The 22831-nt window shown below is 37.5% G+C and overlaps 1 protein-coding gene across 5 annotated transcripts in view; it reads left to right on the top strand.

Moving 5' to 3' along the window:
- Window positions 1-22831, top strand: part of MMP16 (matrix metallopeptidase 16) — a 336548-nt gene that overhangs the window by 298299 nt on the left and 15418 nt on the right. For all 5 annotated transcript variants that reach the window (XM_059901702.1, XM_059901703.1, XM_059901700.1 and 2 more), the window contains one exon: window positions 21152-21302. In XM_059901702.1, coding sequence (XP_059757685.1) covers window positions 21152-21302 — 151 coding nt within the window. The remainder of the gene's footprint in view (window positions 1-21151; window positions 21303-22831) is intronic.

A 22831-nucleotide genomic window follows, 5' to 3' on the forward strand; every position in this document is an offset into this window, starting at 1 on the left:
ACATAAACTGTGTTTCTGTGAATATTTTCTCATGTTGTATGCACCAGGACATCCTGGGTACCCTTGAGCCTAGCAACATCACTAGAAAGCCTAGAAAGAGTGTGAAGAAATTTGCATGGAAAGGATAGAATTTAGGAACTGCAAACGGAAGTGCTCTAAAGCATACTAGAGTGCTTCTTCTTGAAAGAAAAGGCAAACAACTGAGTTGAGCTGGTAAAAGTTTTACTCTGCATAGCCAGCGTGAGAGGCATTGAAACTATATACTGTTTCCTAATTAAAGCTGAGATGAAAGGAATGGATGTAATAAGTCACTGAGGTACAGGCTAACAGAACAGGACTTTCTTTTTCTTTCTTCTATTGTTGTAAGGTTTTCTATTTTAAATGCCACAGAGATATGACTGAAATATAGAGCAAGCTAGAAAACAGCTCTGTGGATTTTCCATCTCACTAACTCTGGCAAGGAAGTGACCTGGGCCTTTTGGGTGTAGTTTTTTCTTTATAAAGTATTCAGATTAAACAATGGCTCAGGAGAGGTATATATTTTTATGATAATATTTCCCAACATACAATTAAATATAATCACACAGTACTAGGTCATGCTTTTAAATTTTCTTAGACTTGCTGATAGTTATAAAATTAATTTTCCCTCTATCAGCAAGACACAAGACTGAAGTCCATGAAATTATTTATCTAATCTTTATTGTCCCTTTATGTGAAATTTTTGGATTTTGTATTCAATTATTTGTGTAACATTAAACATGGTTCTTTGAATCAATAACCATTTATTAAGCACCTGTTACTTTCCAGGCATTATATACAAGGTGCTACAGGAAAATGGAATCGGATATGTTTGTTCTCAAGTTGTACACAGTCTACAATGGGTGGCTAGCCTGTGATTCATTAAAGTGCAGAGTACAAAGTAAAATGATAAAAGTGAAGACTGAGCACTCTGGCAAAGTAAGAGGTCCACCTTACTCAGCTAGGAACTGCTTTCCAGAGCCATGATGTCAAGCTAAGTCTTGAAAGAGCCATACCAGTTTTCCAGAAAGGGAACTAAACACAATGTAATGTAATGTGTAATAAGAGACCCATATTAAGAAGAATCTTGAAATGACTTATAGTTGGGTTTGAGTTTTATTGCAAATGCAATGGGAAACCACTTTAAAATGTGAACAAAAGAGATAAAATCAGGCATACATTCTAGGGAGATATCTTTAATGACCTTGTAGAAGATAGATAAAAGAGAAGCAGACTGGAGGCAGGGAAACAAGGAAGGAGGCTTCTGGACTAATACAAGCTATAAAATAAAAGGGTTGCTCTTAAGTCACAAACCTGGAAGGCATATGATACAGTGGCTAAAAGCCAGGACTTTGGCCAACAGACTTGGGCTTATACACTTAATATCTGTGTTATGTTTGGATGGTCAAAAAGTTATATTGAACAGTCTCATTCAGTAAAAAGAAAAATAAACCCAACCAGGTTAATTGAGCTTAGGAATGGGTGTGACAGGAAGTCACATAGCTCAGAAACTGGCTACACATGCCATCTCTCTAATAGGCCTCCTTGTTTCTCTTCTATTTGTTCTTTGGATTTACCCCATTATTTTTTCTCTTTCAATCTACCTCTCTGATTACTCAATTTCTTCTTCCTCATAATGTATGCTTGCCTAGGGAATCATGGCTTTGCAGGCCTCCTAATGCATAATGACTATTCAGTTCCCCCTGCTGGGTGGGAAAGTCTCTCAATATTCCCTGGGTCATATTGACAAGAAAGAGACATGAATGGCTCTGCTCATCTCTTCTGATCTGCCTAACCCATATCTCCATAACTGCAGAATTTTAACTGGCTCTAGGTTTGGAGTGAATATATAGGGAGGCTATGGAGAACAATGAGACCTACCTTAGAGCTTGTGGACAAGACAGTTGACTTTAAAAGGGATAATGGAAAAGCATACCTAGTACCTGGGTCAAGAAGAATGATCTGCAGGGGACAGGTTCAAGGAAGATTTACAAAATCAAACCGGCTGAACGTAATAATCCAATAGATATGAAAAACTATGAACAGGGAGGTTTCAGATGTGAGCCACTGAGTAACTAGCATGCCAAACAGGGAAAAACAAGAAGAAAGGTCTTTTGATGAGTTCAAATTTGAGCATGTGGGTCAACTTTGTAGAAAATCCCTGTAGGTAACTATATATCGTTTTTGGCTTTCAAGACATATTTGGACTATAGACAGCCATTTATGACCATTCTCTTTTTTGAATTCTTGGTTTTTTTTTTTTTTTTACTTTAGTCTTCCTTCCTTGTCTCCTCCAACTCCTTCCTATTTGCCTATTCTTCCCTCATCCCTTATGTGAACTTTTTGGGGGTCACATGTTTCTAGAAACCCAGTCCTGGTTTCTCTTCATGCTCTCTATATTTCCCTGTATTATCTCATGAAATCATAAATTAGTAAATGCCATATTTATGCTTGTGACTTAAAATCTATTATCTTCAAACACACATCCAATTGTCTATTTGACTTCTTCATTTAGATATCTAAAAGACCTCTCAAACTTTTGAATTGAACCCCAAAAGCCCATCCACCCCAGTCATCTTTGTCTATTTATGTAACACTATTATTCTCTCATTTACAAAAGTCAGAACTTCAGGATTTTCCATGATACAATCTTTTCCTCATTCCTCACAGCCAACCCATCAGCAATGCCTATAAATATCATCTCCAAAATATGTCATGATTCCTTTCCAACTCTACTGCTGCCATCTTATTCCAGACTACTTATAAATAAATAAATAAATAAATAAAATAAAAAATAGAAAACCTTTTAAAATGAATTATTCAGTGGCTTCCTATTTCACTTAGAATAAAGTTTAAATTTTGACAAGGCCATGGAAATAGAGGTCCTCACCTCTAACCTTACTATATACTCCTACGATGTTGTGTTCTAGCTATCTAACAAGATTTTTCCCATTGGGACATTTGTTCTTGGTATTTTCTCCCCCTCAAACCATCTTCAGTGGGTTGGCTCTTTTGAGTTATGTGAGTCACAATTCATCTGTCACCCAAATAAAGGGATCTTTCCTATTTCCAATACAAAGAAGCCCCCCATCCACCACAATATTGTTATATCAATGTTTTTTTTTTTTCTGTTTTATAGCACTTTTCATTTTGAAATTATCTTCATTCTTTTCCTTATTTAAGGTCAGTTTTCCCCATACCCATTCACTGTGATCTAATCTCCATGAGTAGAGATGTTGCCCTTCTTGTTCACTCCCATATCTCTAGTGTCTAAAGCAGTGCCTGGTATGTGTACTAAGTTGTTGATTAATAATTCAATTAATTCTAGCAAAAGATCCTTTTTTTTTTTTTTTTTTTAGGATGTATGGGTAGCCTCTTACATGGCGAGTTTATTTTTCTTTTTATTGGGGTATAGTTGCTTTACAATGTTGTGTTACTTTCTGCTGTACAGCAAAGTGAACCAGCTATATGTTTACATATATCCCCTCTTTTTTGGATTTCCTTCCATTTAGGTCACCACAGAACACTGAGTAGAGTACCCTATGCTATAGAGCAGGTTCTCATTAGTTATCTATTTTATAAATATTAGTGTATATATGTCAATCCCAATCTCCCAATTCATCCCACCCCCCATTTCCCCCCTTGGTGTCCATAAGTTGGTTCTCTACGTCTGTGTTTCTATTTCTGCCTTGCAAACAGGTTCATCTTTACCATTTTTCCAGATTCCACATATATGCATTACTATACTATATTTGTTTTTCTCTTTCTGACTTACTTCACTCTGTATGACAGTCTCTTAAGATCCATCAACAACTCTACAAAAGACCCAATTTCATTACTTTTTATGGCTGAGTAATATTCCATTGTATATATATTCCACATCTTCTTTATCCATTCCTCTGTTGATGGACATTTAGGTTGCTTCCAAGACCTGGCTACTGTAAACAGTGCTGCAATGAACATTGGGGTGCATGTGTCTTTTTAAATTATGGTTTTCTCAAGGTATATGCCCAGTAGTGGGATTGCTGGGTCATACTGTCATTCCATTTTTACTTTTTTTAAAGCACCTCCATACTGTTCTCCATAGTGGCTGTATCAATTTACATTCCCACCAACAGTTAGGAGGGTACCCTTTTCTCCACACCCTCTCCAGCACTTAATGTTTGTAGATTTTTTTATGATGGCCATTCTGACCAGTGTGAGGTGATACCTCATTGTAGTTTTGATTTGCATGTCTCTGATAATTAGTGATGTTGAACATCTTTTCATGTGCTTTTTGGCCATCTGTATGTCTTCTATGGAGAAATGTCTATTTAAGTCTTCTGCCCATTTTTGGATTGGGTTTTTTTTTTTTTTTTTTTTTTTGATATTGAGCTTCACAAGCTGTTTATATATTTTGGAGATTAATCCCTTGCCTGTTGCTTCATTTGCAAATATTTTCTCCCATTCGGAAGGTTGTCTTTTCATCTTGTTTATGATTTCTTTGCCATGCAAAAGTTTTAAGCTGCATTAGGTCCATTTGATTAGTTTTCTTTTTACTTTCATTACTCTAGGAGGTGGGTCAAAAAAGATCTTGCTGTGATTTATGTCAAAGAGGGCTCTTCCTATGTTTTCCTCTAAGAGTATTACACTGTCTGATCTTACATTCAGGTCTTTAATCCATTTTAAGTTTATTTTTGTGTATGGTATTAGGGAGTGTTCTAATTTCATTATTTTACAATATTTTCTAATTTTCATTATTTTTCAAACTGTCCAGTTTTCCCAGCCCCACTTATTGAAGAGGCTATCTTATCTCCATTGTCTATTCTTGCCTCCTTTGTCGAAGATAAGGTGACCATATGTGCGTGGGTTTAACTCTGGGCTTTCTATTCTGTTCCATTGATCTATATTTCTGTTTTAGTGCCAGTACCACACTGTCTTGATTACTGTAGCTTTGTAGTATAGTCTGAAGCCAGGGAGCCTGATTCCTCTAGCTCTGTTTTTCTTCCTCAAGATTGCTTTGGCTATTCGGGGTCTTTTGTGTCTCCATACAGATTTTAAGATTTTTTTGTTCTAGTTCTCTGAGAAATGCCATTGGTAATTTGATAGGGATTGCACTGAATCTGTAGATTGCTTTCGGCAGTACAGTCATTTTGACAATATTGATTCTTCCAAACCAAGGACATGGTATATCTTTCCATCTGTTTGTGTCACCTTTGATTTCTTTCATCAGTGTGTTATAGCTTTAGGAGTGCAGGTCTTTTACCTCCTTGGGTAGGTTTATTCTTAAGTATTTTATTCTTTTTGTTGCAATGGTAAATGGGATTGTTTCCTTTTTCTGACTTTAATTGTTAGTATATAGGAATGCAAGAGATTTCTGTGCATTAATATTGTATCCTGCAACTTTACCAAATTCATTCATGAGCTCTAGTAGTTTTTTGGTGGCATCGTTAGGATTTTTTATGCAGAGTATCATGTCATCTGTGAACAGTGACACTTTTACTTCTTCTTTTCCGATTTGGATTCCTTTTATATCTTTTCCTGCTCTGATTATCATGGCTAGCACTTGGAAAACTATGTTGAATAATAGTGGCGAGAGTGGACATCATTGTCTTTTTCCTGAGCTTAGTGGAAATGGTTTCAGTTTTTCAGCATTGAGAATGATGGTTGTGGTTTTGTCATATATGGCCTTTATTATGTTAAGGTAGGTTGCCTCTAGGACTACGTTCTGGAGAGTTTTTATCATAAATGAGTGTTGAATTTTGTCAAAAGCTTTTTCTGCATCTATTGAGATGATCATAAGATTTTTATTCTTCAATATGTTAATATGGTGTATCACACTGATTTTTTTTTAACATCTTTATTGGAGTATAATTGCTTTACAATGTGGTGTTAGTTTCTGCTTTGGAACAAAGTGAATCAGCTATACATATACATATATCCCCATACATTCGCCCTCTTGGGTCTCCCTCCCACCCTCCCTATCTCACCCCTCTAGGTAGTCACAAAGCACCAAGCTGATCTCTCTGTGCTATGGAACTGCTTCCCACTAGCTATCTATTTTACATTTGGTAGTATATATAACTCCATGTCACTCTCTCACTTTGTCCCAGCCTACACTTCCCCCTCCCCGTGTCCTCAAGTCCATTCTCTACGTCTGTGTATTTATTCCTGTCTTGCCCCTAGGTTCTTCAGAGTGTTTTTTTTTTTAGATTCCATATATGTGTCTTAGCATACAGTGTTTGTTTTTCTCTTTCTGACTTACTTCACTCTGGATGACAGACTATAGGTCCATCCACCTCATTACGAATAACTCAATTTCATTTCTATTTATGGCTGAGTAATATTCCATTGTATATATGTGCCACATCTTCTTTATCCATTCATCTGTCGATGGACACTTAGGTTGCTTCCATGTCCTGGCTATCGTAAATAGAGCTGCAACGAACATTGCGGTACATGACTCTTTTGAATTATGGTATTTTCAGGGTATATGCCCAGTAGTGGGATTGCTGGGTCATATGGTAGTTCTATTTTTAGATTTTAAGGAACCTCCATAATGTTCTCCATAGTGGCTGTATCAATTTACATTCCCACCAACAGTGCAAGAGGGTTCCCTTTTCTCCACACACTTTCCAGCATTTATTGTTTGTAGATTTTTTGATGATGGCCATTCTGACTGTTGTGACGTGATACCTCATTGTAGTTTTGATTTGGATTTCTCTAATGATTAGCAGTGTTGAGCATACTTTCATGTGTTTCTTGGCAATCGGTATATCTTCTTTGGGGAAATGTCTGTTTAGGTCTTCTGCCCATTTTTGGATTGGGTTGTTTGTTTTTTGATATTGGGCAGCATGAGCTGCTTATAAATTTTGGAGATTAATCTTTTGTCAGTTGCTTCATTTGCAAATATTTTCTCCCATTCTGATGGTTGTCTTTTCGTCTTGTTTATAGTTTCCTTTTCTGTGAAAAAGCTTTTAAGTTTTATTAGGTCCCATTTTTTAATTTTTGTCTTGATTTCCATTTCCCTAGGAGGTGGTTCAAAAAGGATCTTGCTGTTATTTATGTCATAGAGTGTTCTGCCTCTGTTTTCCTCTAAGAGTTTGATAGTGTCTGGCCTTACATTTAGGTCTTTAGTCCATTTTGAGTTTTTTTGTATATGGTGTTAGGGAGTGTTCAAATTTCATTCTTTACGTGTAGCTGTCCAGTTTCCCCAGCACCACTTATTGAAGAGGCTGTTTTTCTCCATTGTATGTTCTTGCCTCCTTTATCAAAAATAAGGTGATCATATGTGCATGGGTTTATCTCTGGGCTTTCTATCCTGTTCCATTGATCTCTATTGATCTGTGAAGTCTGGGAGCCTGATTCCTCCAGTTCCATTTTTCTTTCTCAAGATTGCTTTGGCTATTCGGGGTCTTTTTTATTTCTATACAAATTGTGAAGTTTTTGTTCTAGTTCTGTGAAAAATGTCATTGGTAGTTTGATAGGGACTGCATTGATTCTGTAGATTGCTTTGGGTAGTATACTCTTTTTCACAGTGTTGATTCCTTTTTTTTTTTTTTTTAATTTACCATCTTAACCTTTTTTTTTTTTTTTAATTTTTATTTATTTATTTATTTTTAATTTATGGCTATGTTGGGTCTTCGTTTCTGTGCGAGGGCTTTCACTAGTTGTGGCAAGTGGGGGCCACTCTTCATCGTTGTGTGCGGGCCTCTCACTATCGCGGCCTCTCTTGTTGCGGAGCACAGGCTCCAGACACGCAGGCTCAGTAATTGTGGCTCACGGGCCCAGCCGCTCCGCGGCATGTGGGATCCTCCCAGACCAGGGCTCGAACCCGTGTTCCCTGCATTAGCAGGCAGATTCTCAACCACTGCGCCACCAGGGAAGCCCCCACAGTGTTGATTCTTCAAATCCAAGAACATGGTATATCTCTCCAACTGTTTGTATCATCTTTAACTTCTTTCATCAGTGTCTTATAATTTTCTGCATACAGGTCTTTTGTCTCCTTAGCTAGGTTTATTCCTTGGTATTTTATTCTTCTTTTTGCAATGGTAAAAGGGACTGTTTCCTTAATTTCTCTTTTAGATTTTTCATCATTACTGTATAGGAATGCAAGAAATTCATCTTCCTTAATTTTGTATCCTGCTACTTTACCAAATTCATTGATTAGCTCTAGTAGTTTTCTGGTAGCATCTTTAGGATTCTCTATGTACAACATCATGTCATCTGCAAATAGTGACAGTTTTACTTCTTCTTTTCCAATTTAGATTCATTGTATTTCTTTTTCTTCTCTGATTGCTATGGCTAAAACTTCCACATCTATGTTGCATAATAGTGGTGAAAGTGGACAACCTTGTCTTGTTCCTGATCTTAGTGGAAATGGCTTCAGTTTTTCACCATGGAGAACGATGTTGGCTGTGGGTTTGTCATATATGGCCTTTATTATGTTGAGGTAAGTTCCCTCTATGCCTACTCTCTGGAGAGTTTTTATCATAAATGGGTGTTGAATTTTGTCAAAAGCTTTTTCTGCATCTATTGAGATGATCATATGGTTTTTCTCCTTCAGTTTGTTAATATGGTTTATCACATTGATTGATTTGCATGTATTGAAGAATCCTTGCATTGCTGGGATAAACCCCACTTGATCTCAGTGTATGATCCTTTTCATGTGCTGTTGGATTCTGTTTGCTAGTATTTTGTTGAGGATTTTTGCATCTATGTTCATCAGTGATATTGGCCTGTAATTCTCTTTTTTTGTAACATCTTTTTCTGGTTTTGCTATAAGGGTGATGGTGGCCTCGTAGAATGAGTTTGAGAGTGTTCCTCCCTCAGCTATATTTTGGAAGAGTTTGAGAAGGATAGGTGTTAGCTCTTCTCTAAATGTTTGATAGAATTCACCTGTGAAGCCATCGGGTCCTGGGCTTTTGTTTATTGGAAGATTTTTAATCATGGTCTCAATTTCAGTGCCTGTGATTGGTCTGTTTACATTTTCTATTTCTTCCTGGTTCAGTCTCAGAAGGTTGTGCTTTGCTAAGAATCTGTCCATTTCTTCCAGCTTGTATCTTTTATTGGCATATAATTGCTTAGTGTCAGTTGTTACTTCTCCTTTTTCTGTTCTAATTCTGTTGATTTGTTTCTTCTCCCTTTTTTCTTGATGAGTCTGGCTAGTGGTTTATCAATTTTGTTTATCTTCTCAAAGAACCAGCTTTTAGTTTTATTGATTTTTGCTATTGCTTTCGTCATTTCTTTTTCATTTATTTCTGATCTGATCTTTATGATTCCTTTCCTTCTGATAACCTTGGGTTTTTTTGTTTGTTTGTTTTTATCTTTCTCTAATTGCTTTAGGTGTAAGATTAAGTTGTTTATTTGAGATGCTTCTTGTTTCTTGAGGTAGGATTGTATTGCTATAATCTTCCCTCTTAGAACTGCTTTTGCTGCATACCATAGGTTCTGGGTCATTGGGTTTTCATTGTCATTTTTCTCTAGGTATTTTTTGATTTCCTGCTTGATTTCTTCAGTGATGTCTTGGTTATTTAGTAGTGTATTCTTTAGCCTCCATGTGTCTGTATTTTTTACACGTTTTTTCCTGTAATTGTTATCTAGTCTCATAGCATTGTGGTCCGAAAAGATACTTGATATGATTTCAATTTTCTTAAATTTACCAAGGCTTGATTTGTGATCCAAGATATGGTCTATCCTGGAGAATATTCCATGAGCACTTGAGAAGAAAGTGTATTCTGTTGTTTTTGGATGGAATGTCCTATAAATATCAATTAAGTCCTTCTTGATTAATGTATAATTTAAAGCTTGTGTTTCCTTATTTATTTTCATTTTGGATGATCTGTCCATTGGTGAAAGTGGGGTGTTAAAGTCCCCTACTATGATTGTGTTACTGTTGACTTCCCCTTTAGGGCTGTTACCATTTGCCTTATGTATTTAAGTGCTCTTATGTTGAGTGCATAAATATTTACAATTGTTATATCTTTTTCTTGGATTGATCCCGTGATCATTATGTAGTCTACTTCTTTGTCTCTTGTAAGAGTCTTTATTTTAAGTCCATTTTGTCTTAGATGAGAATTGCTACTCCAGCTTTCTTTTGATTTCCATTTGCATGGAATATGTTTTTCCATCCCCTCACTTTCAGTTTGTATGTGTCCCTAGTTCTGAAGTGGGTCTCTTGTAGACAGCATATATACAGGTCTTCTTTTTGTATCCATTGAGTCAGTCTATGTCTTTTGGTTGGAGCATTTAATCCATTTACATTTAAGGTAATTAACAATATGTATGTTCCTATTACCATTTTTAAAAATTGTTTTGGGTTTGTTATTGTAGGTCTTGTCCTTCTCTTCTGTTTCCTGCCTAGAGAAGTTCCTTTAGCATTTGTTGTAAAGCTGGTTTGGTGATGCTGAATTCTCTTAGCTTTTGCTTGTCTGTAAAGGTTTTAATTTCTCCATTGAATCTGAATGAGATCCTTGCTGGGTAGAGTAATCTTGGTTGTAAGTTTTTCCCTTTTATCACTTTAAATATGTTTTGTCACTCTCTTCTTGCTTTCAGTGTTTCTGCTGAAAGATCAGCTGTTAACCTTATGGGTTATGTTATGGGTTATGTATGTTATTTGTTGTTTTCCCCTTGCTGCTTTTAATATTTTTTCTTTGTATTTAATTTTTGTTAGTTTGATTAATATGTGTCTTGGTGTGTTTCTCCTTGGATTTATCCTGTATGGGACTCTCTGTGCTTCCTGGTCTTGATTGACTATTTCCTTTCCCATATTAGAGAAGTTTTCAACTATAATCTCTTGAAATATTTTCTCACTCTCTTTCTTTTTCTCTTCTTATTCTGGGACCCCTATAATTCGAATGTTGGTGTGTTTAATGTTGTCCCAGCAGTCTCTAAGACTGTCCCTAATTATTTTCATTCTTTTTTTCTTTATTCTGCTCTGCAGTTGTTATTTACATTCTTTTATCTTTCAGATCAGTTATCCATTATTCTTCTTCAGTTATTCTGCTATTGATTCCTTCTAGAGAATTTTTAATTTCATTTATTTTGTTGTTCATCATTGTTTGTTTGCTCTTTATTTCTTCTAGGTCCTTGTTAAACGTTTCTTGCATTTTCTGCATTCTATTTCCAACATTTTGGATTATCTTTACTATCATTACTCTGAATTCCTTTTCAGGTAGACTGCCTATTTCATCTTCATTTGTTAGGCCTGGTGGGTTTTTACCTTGCTCTTCATCTGTTGTGTGTTCCTATGTCTTCTCATTTTGCTTAACTTAGTGTGTTTGGGGTCTCCTTTTTGCAGGCTGCTGGTTCATATATCCCGTTGTTTTTGGTGTCTGCCCCCAGTGGGCAATGTTGGTTCAGTGTGTTGTGTAGGCTTCCTAGTGGATGAGACTAGTGTCTGTGTTCTGGTGGATGAGGCTGCATCTTGTCTTTCTGGTGGGGAAGACCACATCCCGTGGTGTGTTTTAGGGTGTCTGTGACCTTATTATGATTTCAGGCAGCATCTCTGCTAATGGGTGGGGTTGTGTTCCTGTCTTGTTAGTTGTTTGGCATAGGTTGTCCAGCACCGTATTTTTCTGGTTGTTGAGTGGAGCTGGGTCTTAGCATTGATATGGAGATCTTTGGGAGAGCTTCCACCATTTGATATTATGTGGAGCCAGAAGGTTCTTTGTGGACCATTTCCTGAACTCGGCTCTCCCACATCAGAGACACAGGCCTGACACCCGGCTGGAGAACCATGGTCCTGTCAGCCACATGGTTCAGAAGGAAAGGGAGAAAAAAAGAAAGAATAAAATAAAATAAAATAAAATAAAATAAAATAAAGTTATTGAAATAAAAACTATAAAATAATTATTAAAAATATTTAAAAAACAAAATCAATTAAAAAAGCAAAAAAAAAGAAAGAAGGAAAGAAAGAAGAGAGCAACCAAACCAAAAAAACAAATTCAACAATTATAACAAGCGCTTACAGCTATACTAAAAGAAAAAAAAAATAACAAACAAACAAGCAAAAAAACCCAGACAGACAGAACCCTAGGACAAATGGTAAAACAAAGCTATACAGACAAATTCATACAAAGAAGCATACACATACACACTCACAATAAGAGAAAAGGGAAAAAATATATATATATATATATCAAAAGAGAAAAGGAGGAAGAGAACAACCAAATCAATAAACAAATCTACCAATGATAATAAACTCTAAATACTAAACTAAGATAAACATAAAACCAGAAACAAATTGGATGCAGAAAGCAAACCCCAAGTGTACAGTTGCTCCCAAAGTCCACCGCCTCAATTTTGGGATGATTTGTTGTCTATTCAGGTATTCCACAGATGTATGGTACATCAATTTGATTGTGGAGATTTAATCTGCTGCTCCTTAGGCTGCTGGGAGAGATTTCCCTTTCTCTTCTTTGTTTTGCACAGCTCCTGGGTTTCAGCTTTGTATTTGGCCCCGCCTCTGCCTGTAGGTCACCTGAGGGCATCTGTTCTTTGCTCAGACAGGATGGGGTTAAAGTAGCAGCTGATTAGGGGGCTCTGACTCACTCAGGCTGGTGGGGAGGGAGGGATATGGAATGTGGGACAAGCCTGTGGTGGTAGAGGCCGGTGTGACATTGCAACAGCCTGAGGCATGCCATGTGTTCTCCTGGGGAAGCTGACCCTGGATCTGGGGACCCTGGCACTGGTGGGCTGCACAGGTTCCCAGGAAGTGAGGTGTGGATAGTGACCTGTGCTTGCACACAGGTTTCTTGGTGGCTGTAGCAGCAACCTTAGCATTTCATGCCCGTCTGTGGTGTCCATGCTGATAGCTGTGGCTCGTGCCCATCTCTGGGGCTCATTTAGGTGGTGCTCTGAATCCCCTCTCCTCGCACACCCTGAAACAATGGTCTCTTGCCTCTAGGCAGTTCCAAGCATTTTCCCAAACTCCTTTCTGGTTAGCTGTGGCACACTCACCCCCTTCAGGCTGTGTTCATGCAGCCAACCCCAGTCTTCTCCCTGGGATCTGACCTCTGAAGCCCGAGCCTCAGTTCCCAGCCCCCACCCACCCCGGCAGGTGAGCAGACAAGCCTCTCTGGGTGGTGAGTGCTGGTCGGCTCTGATCCTCTGTGTGGGAATCTCTCTGCTTTGCCCTCTGCCCCCCTGCTGCTGTCCTCTCCACTGTGGCTCCAAAGTTTCCCGCCCACCACCCCCTGTCTCTGCCAGTGAAGTGGCTTCCTTGTGTGTGGAAACCTTTCCTCCTTCGCAGCTCCCTCCCAGAGGTGCAGGTCCCATCCTTATTCTTTTGTCTCTGTTTTTCCTTTTTGCTTTGGCCCTACCCAGGTATGTGGGGAGTTTCTTGCCTTTTGGGAAGTCTGAGTTCTTCTGCCATCATTCATTATGTGTTCAGTTCGAGTTGTTGTAGGTGTATTTCTGATGTATTTGTGGGGAGGAAGGTGATCTCCACGTCTTACTCCGCCATCTTGAAGGTCTCCTTCTATCACATTGATTGATTTGTGTATATTTAAGAATCCTTGCATCCCTGGAGTAAATTCCACTTGATCATGATGTATGATCCTTTTAATGTGTTGTTGGGTTCTGTTTGCTAGTATTTTGTTGAGGATTTTTGAGTCTATATTCATCAGTGATATTGGTCTTTAATTTTCTTTTTTTGTAATATCTTTGTCTGGTTTAGGTATCAGGGTGATGGTGGCCTCATAGAATGAGCTTGTGAGTGTTCCTTCCTCTGTAATTTTTGGAAGAGTTTGAGAAGGATGGGTCTTAGCTCTTCTCTAAATGTTTGATAGAATTCGTGAGTCTTAGCTCTTCTCTAAATGTTTGATAGAATTCGCCTGTAAAGCCATCTCATCCTAGACTTTTGTTTGTTGGAAGATTTTTAATCACAGTTTCAATTTCATTACATGTGATTGGTCTGTTCATATTTTCTATCTCATCCTGGTTCAGTCTTGGAAAGTTATACCTTTCTAAGAATTTGTCCATTTCCTCCAGGTTGTCCATTTTATTGGCATATAGTTGCTTGTAGTAGTCTCTTTTGTCTTTCTGAGGTGTCTGTTATAACTTCTCCTTTTTCATTTCTAATTTTATTTATTTTAGTCCACTCTCTCCTTTTCTTGATGAGTCTGGCTAAAGGTTTTTCAATTTTGATTATCTTCTCAAAAAATCAGCTTTTAGTTTTATTGATCTTTGCTATTGCTTTCATTGTTTCTATTTCATTTATTTCTGCTCTGATCTTTATGATTTCTTTTCTTCTACTAACTTTGTGGTTTTTTTGTTCTTCTTTCTCTAGTTATTTAGGTGTAAGGTTAGATGGTTTACTTGAGATTTTTCTTGTTTCTTGTGGTTGGATTTTATTGCTATAACCTTCCCTCTTAGAACTGCTTTTGCTGCACCTCATAGGTTTTGGGTTAGTGTGTTCTCATTGTCATTTCTCTCTAGGCATTTTTTGATTTCCTCTTTGATTTCTTCAATGATGTCTCGGTTATTTAGTAGTGTATTGTTTAGCCTCTATGTGTTTGTGTTTTTTTACACTTTTTTTTTTTTCATAGTGTTGTGTTCAGAAAAGATGCTTGATCCGATTTCAATTTTCTTAAATTTACTGAGGCTTGATTTGTGACCCAAGATGTGATCTATCCTGGAGAATGTTTCATGTGCACTTGAGAAGAAAGTGTATTCTGGTTTCTTTTTTTTTTTTTTAATTACTTATTTATTTATTTTATTTTTGGCTGCCTTGGGTCTTCATTGCCATGCATGGGCTTTCTCTAGTCGTGGCGGGTGAGTGGGGGCTGCTTTTTGTTGTGGTGTGTGGGCTTCTCATTGCTGTGGCTTCTCTTGTTGCAGAGCATGGGCTCTAAGCATGCGGACTTCAGTAGTGTGGCACACGTGCTCAGTAGTTGTGGCTCACAGGCTTAGTAGTTGTGGTTCACGGGCTCTAGAGCGCAGGCTCACTAGTTGTGGTTCACGGGCTTAGTTGCTCTGCATTATGTGGGATCTTCCCAGTCCAGGGATCAAACCCATGTCCCCTGCATGGGCAGGCAGATTCTTAACCACTGCGCCACCAGGGAAGTCCCTATTCTGTTGTTTTTGAATGGAATATCCTATAAATATCAGTCAAGTTCAACATTTAAAGCTTATGTTTCCTTATTTATTTTCATTTTCGATGATCTGTCCATTGGTGAAAGTGGCATGTTAAAGTCCCCTACTATGATTGTGTTACTGTCGACTTCCCCTTTTTACCATTTGCCTTATGTATTGAGGTGCTTCTGTGTTCAGTGTATATATATTTATAATTGTTATATCTTCTTCTTGGATTGATCCTTTATCATTATATAGTGTCCTTCCTTTTCTATTGTAACAGTCTTTATTTTAAAGTCTATTTTATCTGATATGAGTATTGCTACTCCAGCTATCTTTTGATTTTCATTTATATGGAATATCTTTTTCCATCCCCTCACTTTCAGTCTCTATGTGTCCATAGGTCTGAAGTGGGTCTCTTATAGACAGCATATATATGGGTCTTGTTTTTGTATCCATTCAGCCAGACTGTGTCTTTTGGTCGGAGCATTTAATCTATTCACATTTAAGGTAATTATGGATATGTATGTTCCTACTACCATTTTCTTAATTGTTTTGGGTTTGTTTTTGTAGATCCTTTTTGTCTCTTGTGTCTCCTGTTTAGAGAATTTCTTTAGCCTTTTTTGTAGAGCTGGTTTGGTGGTGCTGAATTCTCTTAACTTTTGTTTTTCTGTAAAGCTTTTGATTTCTCCATCAGATCTGAATGAGATCCTTGTTGTGTAGTGTAATTTGGTTGTAGGTTTTCCCCTTTCATCACTTTAAATATATCCTGCCACTCCCTTCTGGCCTTCAGGGTTTCTGCTGAAAAATCAGCTGATAACCTTATGGGGTTTCCCTTGTATATTTTTTGTTGCTTCTCCCTTGCTGCTTTTAATATTTTTTCTTTGTATTTACTTTTTGTTAGTGTGATTAATATGTGTGTTGGCATTTTTCTTCTTGGCTTTGCCCTGTATGGGACTCTCTGCACTTCCTGGGCTTGATTGACTATTTCCTTTCCCATGTTAGTGAAGTTTTTGACTATAATGTCTTCAAGTATTTTGTCAGAATCCTTTCTCTTTGTCTTCTTCTCCTGGGACCCCTATAATTTGAATGTCAGTGCACTTACTATTGTCCCAGAGGTTTCTGAGACTGTCCTTAATTCTTTTCATTCTTTTTTTTTTTTTTCATTCTGCTCCATGGCAGTTATTTCAATCATTCTATCTTATAGGTCATTTATCCGTTCTTCTGCCTCAGTTATTCTGCTATCTATTCTTTCTAGAGTATTTTTGATTTCAGTTATTGTGTTGTTTATCACTGTTTGTTCTTTAGTTCTTCTAGGTCCTTGTTAAATGTTTCTGTATTTTCTCGATTCTATTTCTGAGATTTGGATCATCTTTATGATCATTACTCTGAATTCTTTTTCAGGTAGACTGCCTATTTCCTCTTCATTTATTTGGTTTTGTGTGTTTTTACCTTGCTCCCTTGTCTGCAACATATTTCTCTGTCTTCTCATTTTGTTTAACTTACTGTGTTTGGGGTCTTCTTTCTGCAGGCTGCATGGCTGCAAGGTTGCCTTTCTTCAGTCTTTTGGTGTTTGCCTCCAGTGTTTGAGGTTGGTCCAGTGGTTTGTGTAGGCTTCCTGGTGTGTGTGTGTGTGTAGGGGGTGACTGGTGCCTGCATTCTGTTGGGTGGAGATGGATCTTGTCCCTCTGATGGGCAGGACCATATCAGATGTTGTATTTTGGGGTGTCTGTGAGTTTAGTATGACTTTAGGCAGCCTGTCTGCTAATGTGTGGAGTGCATTCCTGTCTTGCTAGTTGTTTGGCGTGAGGTGTCCAGCAGTGGAACTTGCTGGCTGTTGGGTGGAGCCAGATTTTCTTGTTGAGATGGAGACTTCTGAGAGAGCTCTCACCAATTAATATTCCCTGGTCCCAGGAGTTCTCTGGTGATCCAGTGTCCTGGACTTGGCTCTCCCACCTCAGAGGCCCATGCCAACCCCTGGTCAGAGAACCAAGACCCTGCAGTCTGCATAGCATGGAAGAAAAGAAAGTAAAGAAAACAAACTGACAAAGAAAAACCCCAAGACAAATGGTTATAGCAAAATCAAACAGACAAAAACACACAAAGAAATGCACATACACACAGAAACAGAAAAAAAAAAAAAAAACAACAGAGAAAACAAAAAAGAAGAGAGCAACCAAACAAATAAATGAACCCAAAGATGAAAACAAACAAAAAAATTAAACTAAGAAAAACAAAAACAAATCAAAAGCAGAAAGCAAACTAGAAAAAGTCAAAGAAAGTATAAAACAAACACACAAAAATGATGAAAAAAAGAAAGAAGAAAACAAATGGAAAAAACTGAAAACAAGAAAAAAGTAAAGTAAAAATTTAAAAATATAGTTAAAAATATAAGAACAAAACAAAACAAAGAAAAAAACAAAAACCAGGAAAAAATACAATATTACAAAAAAAGTAAAAAATAGAAAAAATAAAATAAAAATATATTAAAAATAAAAGCATAAAAAAGAAAAGAAAAAATAAACAAAAATTAAAAGAATAATTAGAAAAGAACAACAGAATAAACAAAACAATAAAAAATAGTAATAATAATTATTATTTTCCTGTAGCCTCAGCTGTCATCGTCCTTGACCCCACAGTGAGCCACAGCCAATCCCTGCCTACCCAGGAAGTACTCCAATACCTCTAAGTAGGTCTCTGGACCTGACATGGGCACTGTGAGCCCAGCTCAGACTTTGACCTGCCCAACTCCTGCATGTAATTCCCCCCAAAGTCCACAGTTGCTAAAGCTAGGCCAACCTCAATTGTGGGGACACTCGTCTATTCAGATATTCCACAGATGTAGGGTTTACCAAGCCGATTGCCATGATTTAATCTACTACTCCTGCAGCTGCATGGAGAGATTTCCATTCTTCTTGGTCACACAACCCCTGAGGTTCAGCTTTGCTTTTGGCCCCATCTCTTACCTGCCCAGGCGAGAAGGGGCAAAAGCAGTGGCTAACTTGGGCACACTTACTCACTCAGGCTGGGGAGAGGGCTGGATATGGCAGCCAAAATTGAGATGTGAGGGGAGTGCCTGTGGTGGCAGAGGCCAACAGGAAGTTGCAATAGCCTGGGGCGTGCTCTTCATTCTCCTGGGGAAGTTGGCCCTGGATCATGGGTCCCTCAGCAGTGGCGGGCTGCACAAGCAACTGGCGGGCTGCACAAGCCACAAGTCGTGGGCAGTGAGCTGCGCTTGCTTACAGGACCCTTGGCAGCAGTGGTGGCAGCAGTAGCAGTCAGCTCCTGCCTCTAGGGTCCGAGATAGAAGCTGCAGCTCACGCCCACCCCTGAAGCTCATGTAGACTGTGTCCTCTGCCTGTGAGCGGAAGAAGGTCCTATGGCGGGCCAGCCCCTCTCCTCACACACCACCAACAATGGTTCCTTGTCTCTCTAGCAGGCCCAAGTTTCTTCCCAGACTCCCTCATTTGTGGCACACTAGCCCCTCAGTCTATCTTCATGCAGCCAACCCCAGTCCTCTCCCTGGGGTCTGGCCTCTGAATCTCAAGCCTCAGAACCCAGCCCCCACCTGCTCTGGTGGGTGAGCAGACAAATGTCTCAGGCTAGGGAGTGCTGGGACCCTCTGTACAGGACTCTCTCTGCTTTGCCCTCTGCACACCTGTTGCTGTGATCTCCTCTGAGGCTCTGAAGCTCCCCCCAGTCCCTGCCAGTGAGTGGACTTCCTAGTGTGAGGAAACTTCTCCTCCTTCACAGCTCCCTCCCAGAGACACAAATCCTGTCCTGATTCCTTTGTCTTTTTTTTTTTTTTCTCTCTTTTCTTTTGCCCTACCCAGTTACATGGAGATTTTCTTGCCCTTTTGGAAGTCTGAGGTCTTCTGCCAGCGTTCATTAGATGTTCTGTGGGAGTCATTCCTTGTGTAGATGTATTTATAATGTATCCGTGGGGAGAAGGTGAGCTCCACGTCTTACTCCTCTGCCATCTTGAGTGTTCTTCCCTGGCAAAAGATCTTTGATAGAGCTTCTCATTTCCACTCTTCTCTCTAAGATCCATTTTCAACAAAAGACCAAAGATCATCTTCTGAAAATAGGAAACAGACCTTATCCCTTTGTTAATTTAATCTCTTTGATGGCTTACCAGTGTACTCAAACTAAGATCCAAGCCCATCATTTAGGTTTTCAGTGTTACTATCCTCTTGCTTATTACATTCCATGGATCTTCTTTCAATTTTGATCATATAAAACTCTCCTTTTCTTGGAACACTCTTCCCAGCATTCTTTGCATAGGTATCACCTTCTTCTCTTTCTTTAAATTTGACTTAAGTGTTACTTCTTCAGAGACGCTTTCCTGATCTCCTTATTTGAAGTAAGTTCCCCTTATGTTTTCTTTTTCTCAACACCTGATATGTTTCCTTTATAGCATTCAATAGTTTTTCAATTACTATAATTACATTTTTGTGTTTTTGGTTTTCATCTGCTGAATTCACTTAAGTTTGGGATGATCAGAGTAGTGATCAGGTCTGTCTTGTTCTCTTTAGTATCCTTGGTACGTAACATGATACTTGGGACACTGAAGGTACTCAACAAATGTTGTTTTAATTTAAAATGATAACAAATGGTAGTAGAAACTCTTGGGATAAATAAGATTACCCTGGTTACAAACTAGAGACTCCTACCTAAATCTAGCCTGAAGATGTGCTTTTTTGGTTCTTTTGTGTTGTGGTGTTTTAGGCTAGTAAGTGGTTTTAAATTTTTTAAAATTCCTTTAGGTATAACATGAATGCTACAGTTTATCATAGTCCTCAGCTACAGTTAGTATTTAAATATTTTAACAATGAGGATGGCCTTACATCTAGTAGAAAGGACACAGGATACTTTGTCAGATATTAAGATACTGTTTTACTTTGCCAGATATTAACCTCAAGAGGAGTTAGTTACTCAAGAAGTTGCTTGAGTATAGAAAGATCCAGGATATGTCTCAATATTTGAATACCTCTGCCACTCCACTCCTGTCATCTCTAGACTGGCCCTTATAAGTATTTGAGTTTGTGACACCACTCTGTCCCTGTACAATTTAAAATAAGAAGAGAAGAGGGAAGAGAACAGAGTCTTGGGAAATGTCAACATTCAAGGACTGAGTAAAATAAATGAATCTCAGAGAGGAGCAGCTAGAGAAGAAAGAGCAAAAACAACAACAACAAAATGGTTTTCTAGCAGCTCAGGGAGAAAAGTTCTTTAAGTGGGCAACTGTGTCAATAGATAAGGGTGGAAAATTGTAGGCATTGGTGACTCCAGGACAAAAGGTTTCCGTAGACAATGTGTATTAAGTCAACTTTCAGTGGAGTGAGAAATGGTTGCAGAATACTTGAGAGTCATACCGAAGAGGGGAGTGGTGTACATAGTCTGTCAGGGGTGTAGGGCATGAGGAAGTGTGTTGTCTGTAGATAATTTCAAAACAGCAATAAAGCTGACTGAAGTTCATCTTTTTTTAGTATTGCCATACTCTGGCAATTCTGAACAAGTTTAGGGTTAAAATTTTGCTACCTTCAGTCACCACTCTTAAAGAGAAGGATAGTGTAACAGCTAGAAGAAGGCATCAGGTCAAAAGAGGATGACTTAATTAAACTAGCTGGACTTGTGAATGTTTATATATTAAAAGAAAAGGATCAGCCCAGAAGAAGTGTTTTAACAGAGTAGAGGTTGTAATCAGTACAGCAATATGAGGGCATATAAAATGCACAAAACACAGGAATGATTTAGCCTTGAATGAAAATAAGGCCTCTAATTGCTAGAGGAAGAATCCTTGACCCTTGATTCAAAACTGTTTCAATATGGCAAGTTGTAGATCTTTTTTATTTCTTAAATTAACACACAAATTCTGATTACATTATTAAGTAAGTTTTCATTATGTCCACTTTTGAAAATAACATTTATGTTTCAATGTCAGTATTCCAGGTGTGACTGCTACTAAGTTATTTCATGGATTTCATGTAAAAGAATTTTAAATGCATTGTGTTAGTAGATATATTCTAATTTCTGACATTAAATTAGTGTATTCTGCATTTGCACTTATTTCATACAGGTAACAAATATTGGGTGTTCAAGGACACGACTCTTCAACCTGGTTACCCTCATGACTTGATTACTCTTGGAAGCGGAATTCCCCCTCATGGTATTGATTCAGCCATTTGGTGGGAGGACGTTGGGAAAACCTATTTCTTCAAGGGGGACAGGTCAGTACACACTTCACATGAGGAAAACAGTTAACTAATGTTTAGAGAAGTCTATATCTAGTCTATAATAGGCATGTACATTTGAGGAAAGAATCTGTGCAGATATAAGCACAAGAATTAATAGAATTGCAACCATTTTTAAACATATTTTAAAATAATATTCAAGATAAATCTTCCTCTAATATACCCAAGTAATGTGACTTTCTTATGAATGTATATATACAGTATATATTCTTTCAATTCTCTATAATCTTAACATGCTTATAAAACTATATAGGTAGTGTATTATATCTTTACAATGCATTTTCTTGTAATTTTGCTTACTTTACTTAAAAAGTACTTTTTAAGAGAGGCTTTTTCTTTTCCTTTTATATTTAAAGTTAAATTTTACACTTTGCACACAGTTAATTTTGAACATTTTCAAATACCTTCAGTTTAGTCATGAGTTCTATTTCTTAGGACACTATTTATTTAGGTACCAGCAGATAGGTGCGATGAACTAACCAAACTATCACTGGACTAAACACTTTTAGCTTGAAGTATAATATCTCTTTCTATTTTCTGTCATTTCTTTTCCTTTTATGACATTACTAACAGGGTTTGTAAAACAAAGTGAACTATTAGTGTATGATGTACAGTAGCCACTAGGCATACTAACTTCACCCCCTGCCCAGTTTTTCACAGATATTACATGTAAAATATAAGCTGAAGGCTATATGTTTATTATTTTATATTAATATTAGGTTAAAAAGAAATAAAGATGAAAAATCAAATTTTAGTTAACTATTACTAGTTGGGTCAAAATGTGACACTCATAAGTAACCTTCATTGTTAGGTAAAACTTAAATATGTTATTTTACAAGTAAATTTAAAGCACGCACATACACAAACACACATAAAAACAACAGGTTTTAATGAGCAACAAGCTAGTATTGAGTTTGCCTTATAATCTTAACATAATGTAACCCTATAAAATGTCTCCAACTTCATGAGAAAAATAAGGATATAAACCTTGTTTATTTTACACTTTGTAATTTTTGATAGCAAGTGACTTAAAACATTGAGCTTTATCTGTGAACAAAAAGATCCTATCATTTGTGTCCATGGATAAATATGTATACTTTTATACTGTTACATGCTTTTTATACATTAAATTTGTATATATTTCTATGGCAAAATATTCATAGCTTTTAATTCACTATCATGAAACTAAGGTTTTGCTGAATGTTTCTTACTAAATCACAAAACAAAAAAGATTCATCAAACAAAAACTCTATTAATGTAGAAGATATTACTTATCATCACAAAAAGTATATAACTCTCAGTAAGATATGTGTAGTTAGAGTATGAAAAGAGAAGAATGAAGAAATTGCCACAGCTGGTGACCCCTAATGAAAATAAATCTGTGGACTTATATTCTTTAAAATAACAACCCTCAGGTTGTTAGAGTTTAATTCCTCAGCTGGTTTTAATTGCTTGAATGTACTCTTTCAGGACTAGGTTCAATACAGTCCTGTATTGTCTCCACC

Source organism: Balaenoptera ricei, chromosome 17 (assembly GCF_028023285.1).
Source record: "Balaenoptera ricei isolate mBalRic1 chromosome 17, mBalRic1.hap2, whole genome shotgun sequence".
Lineage (NCBI taxonomy): Eukaryota > Metazoa > Chordata > Mammalia > Artiodactyla > Balaenopteridae > Balaenoptera > Balaenoptera ricei.